An 11,538-nucleotide genomic window follows, 5' to 3' on the forward strand; every position below is an offset into this window, starting at 1 on the left:
TGTGACATTATGTTGTGGCATTAATGGCTATATCAGAAACAGAAATGATAGTTGGTCAAATGACGGGCTTCATATTTTAGCAAAGAGCCCTGCATAATTTCAGGGTTTTGTTAGTTTTCTTGTCACCCCTGAAACTCAGTGATCTGGAGAATGACCCACACCTCTAGAAGGAAAGTGAATTAGCCACATTACAGGCTAATGTTGTTGGGGACTTGCTATGCTAGCATCTTCTGGTCATGCTGGTTATGGTTCAGATGTGCTGGCCATGCAAAGAAGAGTATCTTAAGTTATCAGACTGTTCAACAAACACCTTAATACAAGAAATTTCCAAGTGGAAATGATGACCAGGTGTAATAAAAGCCACCTCATTCCAGATAGCCCATGGGCTCAAAGAGGACTAAAATGCAAGTAAGGGCATGGCTTGACTCATTATATTGATTAATGTATGGTGTTTTCCTGTTTGTTTGGAGGATTTTTATTTTTTGTGTGTGTACATAATCATAGTAGTTGAAGAGAATCTCATACAAGTATAAATTTAATAGTAAAGATGTCTTTATTCCAAAATAATAATGTGTTAGCCAGACAGCTACAAAACATCTACACAAGACTTTGGTAAGAAATATTCATGGTAGCTTTTTCATAATTCCACAGCAAACAAAAACCATGAAGGAAATCTAAAAATGCGATCCAAAAAAAAATGTTTTAAATTGTATGCTGCACACACAGAGTCCTACTGTACATTTGTTAAGCCCCTAACTTTTTATTATGTGTAAAGCTTCTACAGTCTGTATGTTAGAAAAAAATAACATACGCACAATGCTAAAATCTGATAGTTGAGGTCTACAAAACGGAAGTGATACCTGTGCTTTCAGTTCAGCAGTATTATTCATGAGAGAAGAGAGAGAACAGTTCTCATTTTTATTGACTGATAATCAGTGGCTATTACACTACTAGAAAGTTTACAGTAACAATGCAATACTTCTACATATTGTATATCAGAGCTTTTTTTTCTCAATAGAAAATCAACCTCTTTTTTTGTTTGTTTGTTCTTTTTTAAAAAAAATGTAATAAGCTTAAATATTTTTTGTATCAAGTTAGAATAAAGACAAGTGACTGGTAAAACATTTCAACAGAAAAACAGTGTGAAAAGCTGAACCTAAGTAGGAATGATCACGTATTTCTGACCAAATGCAATCTACATTGTCATTGTACGTATTAACAAGGTGGGAAGAATCCAACATTCATAACTCTAATGAGCCTAAGAGAAATGACTGGAAATCACACTGAACAGCCTCCTCACGAGAAGAAGTACATGGAGAATCAAACTGGTAAGAACCACAGTGAAAGGAAAACCAGACTTTTATTTTTTTTGTGGACGTTTTTGTGGGCGTATTCAGAAAAATGTTACGTTATTTCCTACATGCCTACAGGTATATTTGGAATATTCAGCCTTTGGCAAAGGGAGTCATTAAAAGACAAAACAGCTTGATGAACTGCAGCAAATATGAAAATGAAAATAACATTATTTTTAACTGATTATTTGCAATAGCTAGCATGATTCTGCAGGAGTAGCGTGAACAATTGGTAAGTGTTGATGATTAGATAAATTATAGTCTGTAAACTCACTGTATGTTTTTTTCCATGCAAGAGCCACTTTCTTCTTCAGCTCCCCCCCACCCCAAGCTCTCACTGAGCCAAGCATACAAAAAGCACTGTCACAGGTGTCATAGCTGAAGATTATTTCTATTAATGATCAGCCTCAGCTGGGCAAGTCTCTGTCAAACTCAGCAGAAACAGCTCACAAAGGTAGGTGGGGTATGGATTTAGGCTGCATGTGCCACCCTGCCCTGGCTGGGCACCTAGCACTAATCACTGTAGCTCTTTGCAACTAACTGTGTCTTCACCTGAAATATGTTCAGCTGGTTACTCCACCTGTATCAATATCATTCCACTGAATTTCATTTTATTCAAATTTTTTGGTCATTAGAAGGGTAAGATCACAAATACATTACTTAGAGACGGTCCTGTTGCTACACTGTAATGGCAGTGCTGTAGGGACAAAAAAAAACTGTAAAATTTTTCAGTAGGCACAAGGAGGCAAACTACCTTGATTACTATTATTAAATGTGCCAAGCTGTGCAAAATGTAAAGTATTTGGTTTTAGCATGAAACTTTTTTTTTGTTTTTCTCCTGGTTTGGTTCACTATGAGCTTCCACCCATTTCATTTAGCAGCGGCAGGAGAGGATAAACACTGCAGTGGTTCCATTATTTCCCTACCTCTACTTTCATTCCAGGCCTAAAAAAAGCAGAAAAATACCTTGAGGGGGTGGGATGTGACAGCTGTGGAAGTCCTGAGCAGCCCTTGTAGTGTCCAGTGGAGAAATGATGATGAACAGCCCTCAGTGTAATGCGACCAGCCCATCTAGATACAGGGAGCTAATGAGAAGATTCCCAGTGTAGTGGTGATGAAGTTGAACAGCCTCGGTGAGTTGTGTTTCATATCAAATGTGGACGCTTAAAACCTGGACATAGGGTTCTCAGGATTGTGATCAAGTGTTAAAAAAAGTGAGTAAATTATTTAAGGCTGGTTTAAAGAGACTAAAACATAAAATTTTCTCCATTCATTTCTCTCAAGCTTGTTGTAAGTGTTAGCATCAACAGTCTATATTCAGTGCATTGTTATTATTTCTGTAGAGACATAGGTGTATGCTGCCTTTCCTGGACAAAAAGATAACCTGTCACCTTCATCTCTTATCATTAATGTTGAATTGTTAAACATAGAGGAGAGTATTATATTCCAATACCAAGTGAAGCTCAAGATCTCACTGGTCTACGTGTAGGGATAAGAGCTAAACTCTTCAGAAGATGGCATAAAATAGCAAAAGCAATTAGAGTGGTGAGGAGCTCTGTTTTCTAATCTCAGGCAGTTTGCTGATTGCTTAAATGGCCAAGGAAGACATTGATCCTGGCTGGTACAAACACAAATGTGTAATACTCACAAATTTACTATTTTTTAGGTCCACCTAAACTCTGAGTAAAAACAAAACACAACAACATAAATGACGCTGCTGTAAATATATTATTGTATTGATTTTAAATTTTGTTTCTATGAGTGTGATTTTGTCACTTCAGAGGTTCCCTTCCATTTGTTTGCAATAAGGGATGTAAGAGAACCTGTCTCACTTTTTCTCTACTGTTTTTATTATATCAAAATCCTCTTTCTCTCTTCATTTGTGAGCAACATTATCATGAAACTGAATCTAGTTTTTAGCGTCTTCCACATGGAAACCTTACCATGATACAGCTACTGTGACTCTCTGTGTTTGGACCAATTTTTATTAGTTCTGTAAGCATTTTGAGCAAGAGTGGGTAGACCAAACACAGGAATATGGCATCTAAATACATTACGACAGTCACGTTTTCTTTGTGTGCTGTGACTATGTAGTGGGCAGACGGCACTATTGAGCTGCACAGATTATTTAAGTTTTAAAGAAACAAAGACTGCTTTGCATGGAACACAACATCCATGTGAACAAAGGGATATAGGATAATTATTATAACTATTAGCTTAACCCAATAGTGTAAAAAGATAAACATGCACCTTTAATATGATTGAACCAGCATTACTGAAATTATTCCTTGGCATAGTTGTGTAATCACATAGGCACTGCTTTGGATTTTCAAAATCAGATCAAGAGAGAAATCCTCCCACATATGAAACATGTCACTTTAACTTAGTTATGTTAATATGCATGCAGCCCATGTCTTTACAAGTAGTATTTCTATATGGCTATTCCATGTCCACAGGTATGTCTGTATTTCAGTTAAATGACTCACAATGACTTACTATTTTTATGCATTAAGGGCTAGCTGGAGTATCAAAGATTTACTCTCAGCCTTAATCTGTGAGGAAATATTTATAAAATATATTTCTTGCACCAGCAAGACTAAAAAGCAAACCACACTGCAAAAATGAAAACTAATATACACTTTGTATATTTTTTTGTTGTTGTAAAAACCAAACCAAGGTTGACTTTCCATTTAGCTCAGAGTGCATCACTTGGAAGCCTTGTTTTGCTAACAAGGATGAACATTACATGCTCTTAGCTCCTTTTTGTCTTTGCAGCTCGTAAACTGAGTACTTTTGGATCTCTTCTTTACCATCATGTAGCGTTCCTGAATTCCACCTCCACAGAGCGTAGAACATTCTGTCCAAGCAGTCCATGGTTTCAGCCTACAAACTAGGAGGAGAAAAAAAATCATTTGATTGTGTACCACTATGCACGTCTGCACACTTGCATCTTTGGAATTTAAGATAGCATATTGCCTAGTTTATTACAGCAGACAATTAAGGAACACAGTTAAATATATTCAAGATATATTAAAAAAAAAAAACAAAACATTAAATGTATTAAAAAAGATATTTACTGACTACATTATAAAACAAAATTAAGTAACTATTAAATGTCAGACAAGCATGAACCAGAAATTAGCAGTGACTCATATCCTGATAATGTAAATTATATAAGATACTACGTTTTACTGATTAGAGGCATCAGTGCTGGAATGCTGTCCCTTACTGAAGAAAGAACACATCTCCTCAAGCAGTCTCAGTCTCAATCAAGTTACTAAGGTAGGAGGCTAATCTATTCTGAAGTTATGATTAAATCCAGGAACAAATATTTCCAAAGTTCAAAGGTAACTGGATACAAAGATTATTATTAAGTCCCATAGACATTACAATAAATCCTTTGCTAGATCTCAATTCTACATTCTTCAGATTCTACCCTTTGTAGGGAAGGAGCTAAACTATTCTCCGTGGTGATGTGGAAATATGTGAACCTTTCTCTGTTGTGCCCTAAACTCTTGTTGCACGTTTTCAATGACAGCCAAATACTGAAACAGATGTACTTAATTTTGTTGCTAAAAATAGCAACAAATTTTGTTACTGCAATAGTGAAAAAAATTATCACAGCATGAAGACGAGCTGCTCACAAACTCTTTCCTGTTACACACACAAGTCAGACATGAGCATGTTAAATAACGGTTTCACACTCACCTGGATATTGCTCGCTATCAATATTTTTTTTTGCTTGTTCACTTCTTCTTTTCTCCCGAGCTTCTTTCCAGCGCCTTTTCTCCATCCCTGGGCCTCTCAGGCATTTCCTTACTCGACATTTTGTACGTTGGACAGTTTCTGGGCAAGCTGTTCCTCCAAACTGTGGTTCTATTTTAATCATTCTTGTCCTGATCATGTGGCCCTTTCCACAGGAGGTATTGCATTCGGACCACTGGGACCACTCCGTTAGCTCACAGTCGATGGCTGCAAAGAATGAGAAGTATTACACGAAATCTGTGTTAGCTGGCAACCTAAACACAAGGTCAAGAAGAAACATACAAACGTGCCCAATGAGCATTTGCATCCTAAGTACGTGACGGCAACTTAAACCTCCAGTCTTTTCAGCAAATTTTGTGAGGGTACGCATCAAAATGGTCTGAGGCCAGTTTTAGCAGAAATATTATTTGATGCTTTCCCCAGTTTCTTTTTCCAGAGTGGTGCTGGCAGATCACTAACCTTACAACAAACATGTAAATAATTTCCTGTGCCGCCTTCAATTTTCCAGTCTGTACATCCCTATGTCCATTTTATAACAAAAAGCTGCTAAAAATCACATTATATTTACAAACTGTTACCTGAAATACAAGTCTTGCTTTACTGATAGATGTAGAGCCTTAAACTGATCTACTTTGAGGCCCTGAGTAAAACAGAAGAGGAAACCAACCAACCAAACAAAACCCCAAACATAACAGAGCTTTTTAAAGCAGACCAGAAGGAACAGAACTTGTATCATATTTTTATCAGTGTTGTGCAGTAAGCAAAGGTCAGTAATACCACTGTCTTAAGTTTTCATCCTTTTAGTGCTGCTTATTCATAGGCCATGTGAATAGTAATCAAAATGATATTTCACATTATTTAAGAAATGCTGAATTAGCAAATTGCAGTAAAAAAGCCTTTTCTAGCTAATACTTTCTGTGATAAATAATGTAATCAGATATCATGCCTCATAAACCTGCTGGCAATAGTGCACTAAAAGTAATCATATCTTATTCATTCAGCAATGCCTTAGGCCATCACTCCTCACCAAGACTGCAAAGCAACTAGAAATCACCACCACCCGAGAAGGGGGAGATGGTAATGGAATAAGGTATAAAACCAACGCAGCTGCCTCCACACCCACTGGCCCATCCGATACTCAAGGTTGCAAAGAGATGTAGATCAATAAAGAGGCTAAAATACAATTCAGAGATGTATCGAAGATGGAGCTTCTTTTGTGCTCATTCTTTAAGCTGCAAGAATTACACAACTGACGCTAATCTCCTCCTTCCTTCCTTGGGCATATTCTGCATTTGAGTAAAAAAAAAAAATAGGCTATATCATTCTGATTAGTTTACTACTGGGAAGTGAACAAACTGTTGCCTAAAGTTGGAGTATTGTATCAAATATGGACTACCCATACACCTAAAGCAATATTGGTCATCACCATAGGACTGAGCCAGGTGAGATGAAAACACAGCCATATTCCATCTCTCAGTAGTCGAAAACGTGCAATAAGGACAAAAGCAAGCAAAAAATCCACAGGAGAGAACACTGCCATGTTACTGCTGCCCCTGTGGGCTGACTTAGGAGTAATACACATAGAGAGCAAGAATCAGTGCAAGACTGTATCAGATCATTTGTTTACGGAGTTTAAAGAGACAAGAAGTGCTTCATTTGTGTCCCTCTCCCTCCCCCCCCCCAACCAAACCAAACATAGAATCAGTCTATATAGCATTCTGGGTTTCCGAGAGCATTTATCTAAAACTTTCAAATTATGTTTTATATCCAAAGTCAACCAGGAAAAAATTGTCCATACAGTAACGATATTTTAAAATCATTAAAAAAAAACTATGCTAACAAATGATAGTTTTGACCCACAGACTAACACGCATAAAGAGGCCTTCTCTTTCCCAAGTTTCCCACACTTACGGCATTCAGGCAGCATGCATTTTTCTGCTTGCTCCAGTTCCTCATTGCAGTCTCCAAGCTCAGCTGCAGATTTCAGCATTCTTTGCCGGGTGCGCATTCCCTTTCCGCACGTTACGCTACAGTCGCTCCATTCAGACCATGGGGAGAGTAGGCAGGGAATAGTATCTATGAAGAAAATAAAAAGGTAATGAATGTTTGTTATACACAGTCTACAAAGGCATACATTTTGAAAATAACACCAATGAAAAATATACTTCTATCTTTCATCTGCCTGCAACCAATCATTCTTTGCTGTCACTTTGGACAAAACGACTCACAAGCTGAATGATGTTTCTGCAGAAGCTCAGAAGAATAAAAATTAAAAGTCTTGCTTGGTTTTAATACTTTTTCTTTGCTATGTTTTTCTCCATAAATACGAATAAGGTTTTTCACCACCTTATTCATCTTTGTAAAGTCCCAGTGCTTGCAGGGAATAGTTTAAGAACTACCTTTTGATAATGATTTCTATAAAAAGCCTGTATTCTTCCCATGCCCAGAACTGGAAATCAAACTGATGTAGTCTAAGATGGGATATTTCTCTTCCATGTTTTAGCTACCAAAAATCGTTTATAACTTTTTTTTTTCTCTTTGATGAAAATCTTAGCATCTCTTAAAAAATGTAACACAATATTAATAGACAGGGTAAGGGGGAGGCTGGCTGATTGCACAAAAGGTGCACTTCAATTTCTGAACCACTCACAGGCTAAAATGAGGACGTGGTTTTATTCTAGCCATAAATAGACCTCATATCCCATAAAATTAGAGTTGCTTATGTATGGCTTGTGAATATACACATCATTGTATGGGTAATACAGTAACAGCACACCACTGAATATGTTTTACTGCTACTCTCATTCTGTTGATGAAAGCAGCATATAGTGCACGTTCCCTAAGGGATCTAATTTGAAAGAGAAGAGGAAAAAGTGATGCTGCATCTAGTTCAGCTATGTTCTGTGGCGTGATGGAGGAACGTGTCAGAAACAGTCTCTGTAGTGGAGGAGATGAATTCACGGACACTTACGGCATTCAGGCATCATGCATTTCTCTGCCTCTGTAGTTTCTGCCTTGCACATAGATCCATCAGCAGGAGTCATCTTGATCATTCTGTGTCGCCTTTTCATTCCTGTGCCACAGCTAGCGCTGCATTCATCCCACTCTCCCCATTCAGTGACAAGGCAGCTGCTAGGGGCTATTCAGAATGGATAAAGAAAATCCTTCACTAGTAGAGTTCATATTAAAAAAGTTTCAGGCAGTGATCCTGCTATTGGCTGGATTTTACAAAGCTAAATGAAATACTTACAACATTCCTCATTTACAACACATTTCTCAGTCTCTTCAGTAGGCACTTTGCACATAGAGCCATCTTCAGGGAATTGTTTTACATATCTCTCTCTAGATCGCGTTCCCATTCCACAGGAAACACTACAGGGGGACCATGTAATCCAGTCAGACATCATGCAAGTGGAACCATCTAAAATACAGAGGACCATTTCAATTGCTAATATTAACATGTTTGCTGCCCACTCCCCTGATAAATCTGTAGCTGCCTGCTAATGTGCAGTGTTGCATTTATGCTACCTCACATGTTCTGTCTTCTCTATTGCTTACTTGACTCCTTTCCTTTTATAATTCTGTGTACTTCATGCACCCGCTCAGCTAGAGCTGACCATGGACCTCTTCAAGTTGCATTCTTCTGCAATTATTCTTTGCCATAACCCAAATCTGATGGCAACCAACTTAAGAACTTTGAAGGAAAATTAAGAGTGGTCCCTATTCCACAAAACGTTTTCCACCCTTTCCTCTTGATTACCTTCATCACTGCAGCCTGGACCCATGCACGGCTGAAAATCTTGGGTATCTGGACATGGCACACTGAGGTCCAGCTGAGCTTTAAGCATCCTCTGCCTCATCCTCTTGCCCTTTTCACAGGTAGAAGAGCTGCAGGCTGACCACGGGGACCAGTTTGAATATATGCAGGTCTCAGGGGTGTCATCTAAAAATAAGAAAAGGCATTAAACATTAAGGCAGATTATTTTCCGTTTGATTCTCTTTACTTGGCTAGTGATTACTTTAGATGCTAACATAATATATTATTTCCTTCTATATTTTAAACTGCTCCATTTTAACCCAAAAGAAAAAAAAAAAGTCAAATATGATTTTAAAATTATCATTTTATTTGTTGAACACCAAAAGGGTTATCTTTTATTACTTTGTGTTAACATTATCTGCCAGGTATACATTTGATGCCTTTTCTGTAAAAGGAAAGGCTAATAGCACGTACCAGAAAAGGTGGAAAACTAAATCACTTTTTGACACTGAGAGGGTGTTCTGCTTCTGTCAGTTTTTTACTTTATTTGGAAATGATAGTGGAGAATGGAACAAAACATAAATTACTACAACACAAACTAATTTGAAAAGTACCTTCTTCTTTTTCTTCTGGTGCTAGGTCTGCCACAATATCATCTATGTTATCAGGTACAATATTGCATTGCTCTCCCTGCAAAGAAGTGATTGTGGAGATCAGATACAGCAAACTCTTATGTGTATGCAGACAGAGGGGCTAAGACAGTACACTGTGAGGCACTACTGGATCTACAGCAGTAACAAGATACACTGAGTAACTCATACACAATGCTTTTTTTCTCTTCTAATTCTTGCGTATCAAAAACAAACAACAACAAAAACCTGTAACTAAGCAGATGCAGTAATTAGCAGAAATAGGATAAACAGCATATTCGGACAGTTTAAGAAAGTTTTAGGTATTTTCTGCCACTATCTTTGTTGGAGGTAGGTTAGGGAGCGCAGATTTGGTGGGAAGAGGAAGAATAATTTTTTGTCTGAGAGTGTGTTTTTTGTTTCCTTGAGGATTTTATATGTCTATGTATATATGATATCTTTAAATGTATTTTATATGAATATACAAGTATGTTATACCTTGCGTGCAATTCTCTCAATGACAACTCTGGCTACCAGCTTAATAGAGCCTCCTTCAGGATCATAAAAAGGACTTTGAGGGTGATCTAAGCTTGTAAGTGGTCTGATCTTCTCTTGAGGAACTGTAGGTTTGTTAGGCGACTGCAATCAAAAAGGAAAAAAAAAAAACAAACCAACAACATAAATATGATTTAAAAAGAAACTAGTAGAGTAGCATAAAGGCATACATGGCATTACCTTGGATTAAATAGCTTTCATTCTTCAATGCTTTAAGGTACACTTACTTAGGTAAATAAGCTTAGGTAAAATACATTACAAATAGTTCATATACCTCATAGGTAACTCCGCTGTCTGTGCCGGCGTCCCAGGGTATTAAATCCTGAACAACTTTCTGAACCCAGCCACAGTCCTTGGTACAGAGGTCTTCGGCCGACAGGCCCACGTTCCAGTCCGGGCTGGGCCCGAGCATGGTGAGGAAGGACATCAGGTGCCGGTGGCGATCAACAGAAAACTCAGCAGAGGGAGCAGCTCTCCTGCAAATCGGACGTGTGAAGGCTATTACCAACTGAATTCAAGTTAGCTGTTAGAGGGCAATGAAGCCAGTGCTTCAAACTGAACTAGAGAACACTGGCATGACACTGTGTGTCCGGTATGCAGAGATGGAAGCAGGCAAGGGAGAGGACAAATACAGCGCTCTGTATTTGTCTCCATGTGCCATCTGAGAAACAGCCTCGGCATTCTTTAGGGAGGCGTACAGCTGAGCGGGTGAGACAGATCTAACAGTAAAGACCTGCAGCAGTGTGCTTATGCCTCAAGTAGAGAATAATAATAATAAAACCTGTTAGGACACAAAAATTTGAAGGAGAAAAAAAAAAAAAAGCAGGAATCATGTTGAGGTTCTGGTCACTGGGATGCTTTTGGAACACACACACACACACACACACTCCCAGCGCAAAAGTAGATAATACAAATAAATCCCAGTGCCCAAAGACCTTGGAAGATTGAGTCTGTGAAAAAAAAGCACTCGTTAGCAGAGTTTTAATGCTCATGTAAGTGAGAGATTAATGGTTGCTGCCAGTCCTAGAGAGGTCAGCCAAGGCTTCTGCAGGTTTCTGCCAGTGTATGTGAAAGCATCTCTGTTCATCCAGCCTTTGTCAGGCATCCTCTTGGGAAGGAATCACGCTGAATCCTTCAGTGCTCTGCGATGCTGAGGAGCAACTATCACAATCCTATGCAAACAGAAATTAAAATCAGGCCTGAACTGAAGGTTTCTGTTTAACAACTGAAAAGCTGGAACTCTTTGTGGCACTTTTCCCATGAACAACAACAAACGCTGAGTTATTTAACATACGATTTTGGCAGTCCTATTCCACCAAAAATTAGCCTGTCGGTACAAGTTTTCTTCAGTTACAGGAACTGGATTGATACAGCATCAGATTGTTTTTTTTGTTTGTTTTTGTTTTCTCCAGTTTTATGCCAAAATGCACTGATTTACAAACATATAGACCACACATGGTTATTTTTATTTTTAATGTAA

General features: G+C 38.1%; 1 protein-coding gene and 1 long non-coding RNA gene across 5 annotated transcripts in view; one reads left to right on the plus strand and one right to left on the minus strand.

The window, feature by feature from the left end:
- Positions 1-534: 534 nt before the first annotated feature.
- Positions 535-11,538, minus strand: part of SPON1 (spondin 1) — a 223,804-nt gene continuing 212,800 nt past the window's right edge. For both annotated transcript variants that reach the window (XM_035328572.1, XM_035328571.1), the window contains exons 8-16: positions 10,333-10,534; positions 10,002-10,142; positions 9,489-9,564; positions 8,878-9,060; positions 8,368-8,538; positions 8,089-8,256; positions 7,029-7,193; positions 5,061-5,324; positions 535-4,242 (exon numbers count right to left, since the gene is read on the minus strand). In XM_035328572.1, coding sequence (XP_035184463.1) covers positions 4,079-4,242; positions 5,061-5,324; positions 7,029-7,193; positions 8,089-8,256; positions 8,368-8,538; positions 8,878-9,060; positions 9,489-9,564; positions 10,002-10,142; positions 10,333-10,534 — 1,534 coding nt within the window. In that variant the 3' untranslated portion in view covers positions 535-4,078. The remainder of the gene's footprint in view (positions 4,243-5,060; positions 5,325-7,028; positions 7,194-8,088; positions 8,257-8,367; positions 8,539-8,877; positions 9,061-9,488; positions 9,565-10,001; positions 10,143-10,332; positions 10,535-11,538) is intronic.
- The window catches only part of LOC118168300, a 54,576-nt gene continuing 44,262 nt past the window's right edge, over positions 1,225-11,538 (plus strand). For 2 of the 3 annotated variants that reach the window (XR_004751477.1, XR_004751478.1), the window contains exon 1: positions 1,240-1,328. This is a non-coding gene — a long non-coding RNA (uncharacterized LOC118168300). Of the gene's footprint in view, positions 1,329-6,118; positions 6,632-11,538 lie in introns of those variants that run through there. The other variant, XR_004751479.1, reaches the window with a different exon arrangement.

This window comes from Oxyura jamaicensis, chromosome 5 (genome assembly GCF_011077185.1).
Source record: "Oxyura jamaicensis isolate SHBP4307 breed ruddy duck chromosome 5, BPBGC_Ojam_1.0, whole genome shotgun sequence".
Taxonomy (NCBI): domain Eukaryota; kingdom Metazoa; phylum Chordata; class Aves; order Anseriformes; family Anatidae; genus Oxyura; species Oxyura jamaicensis.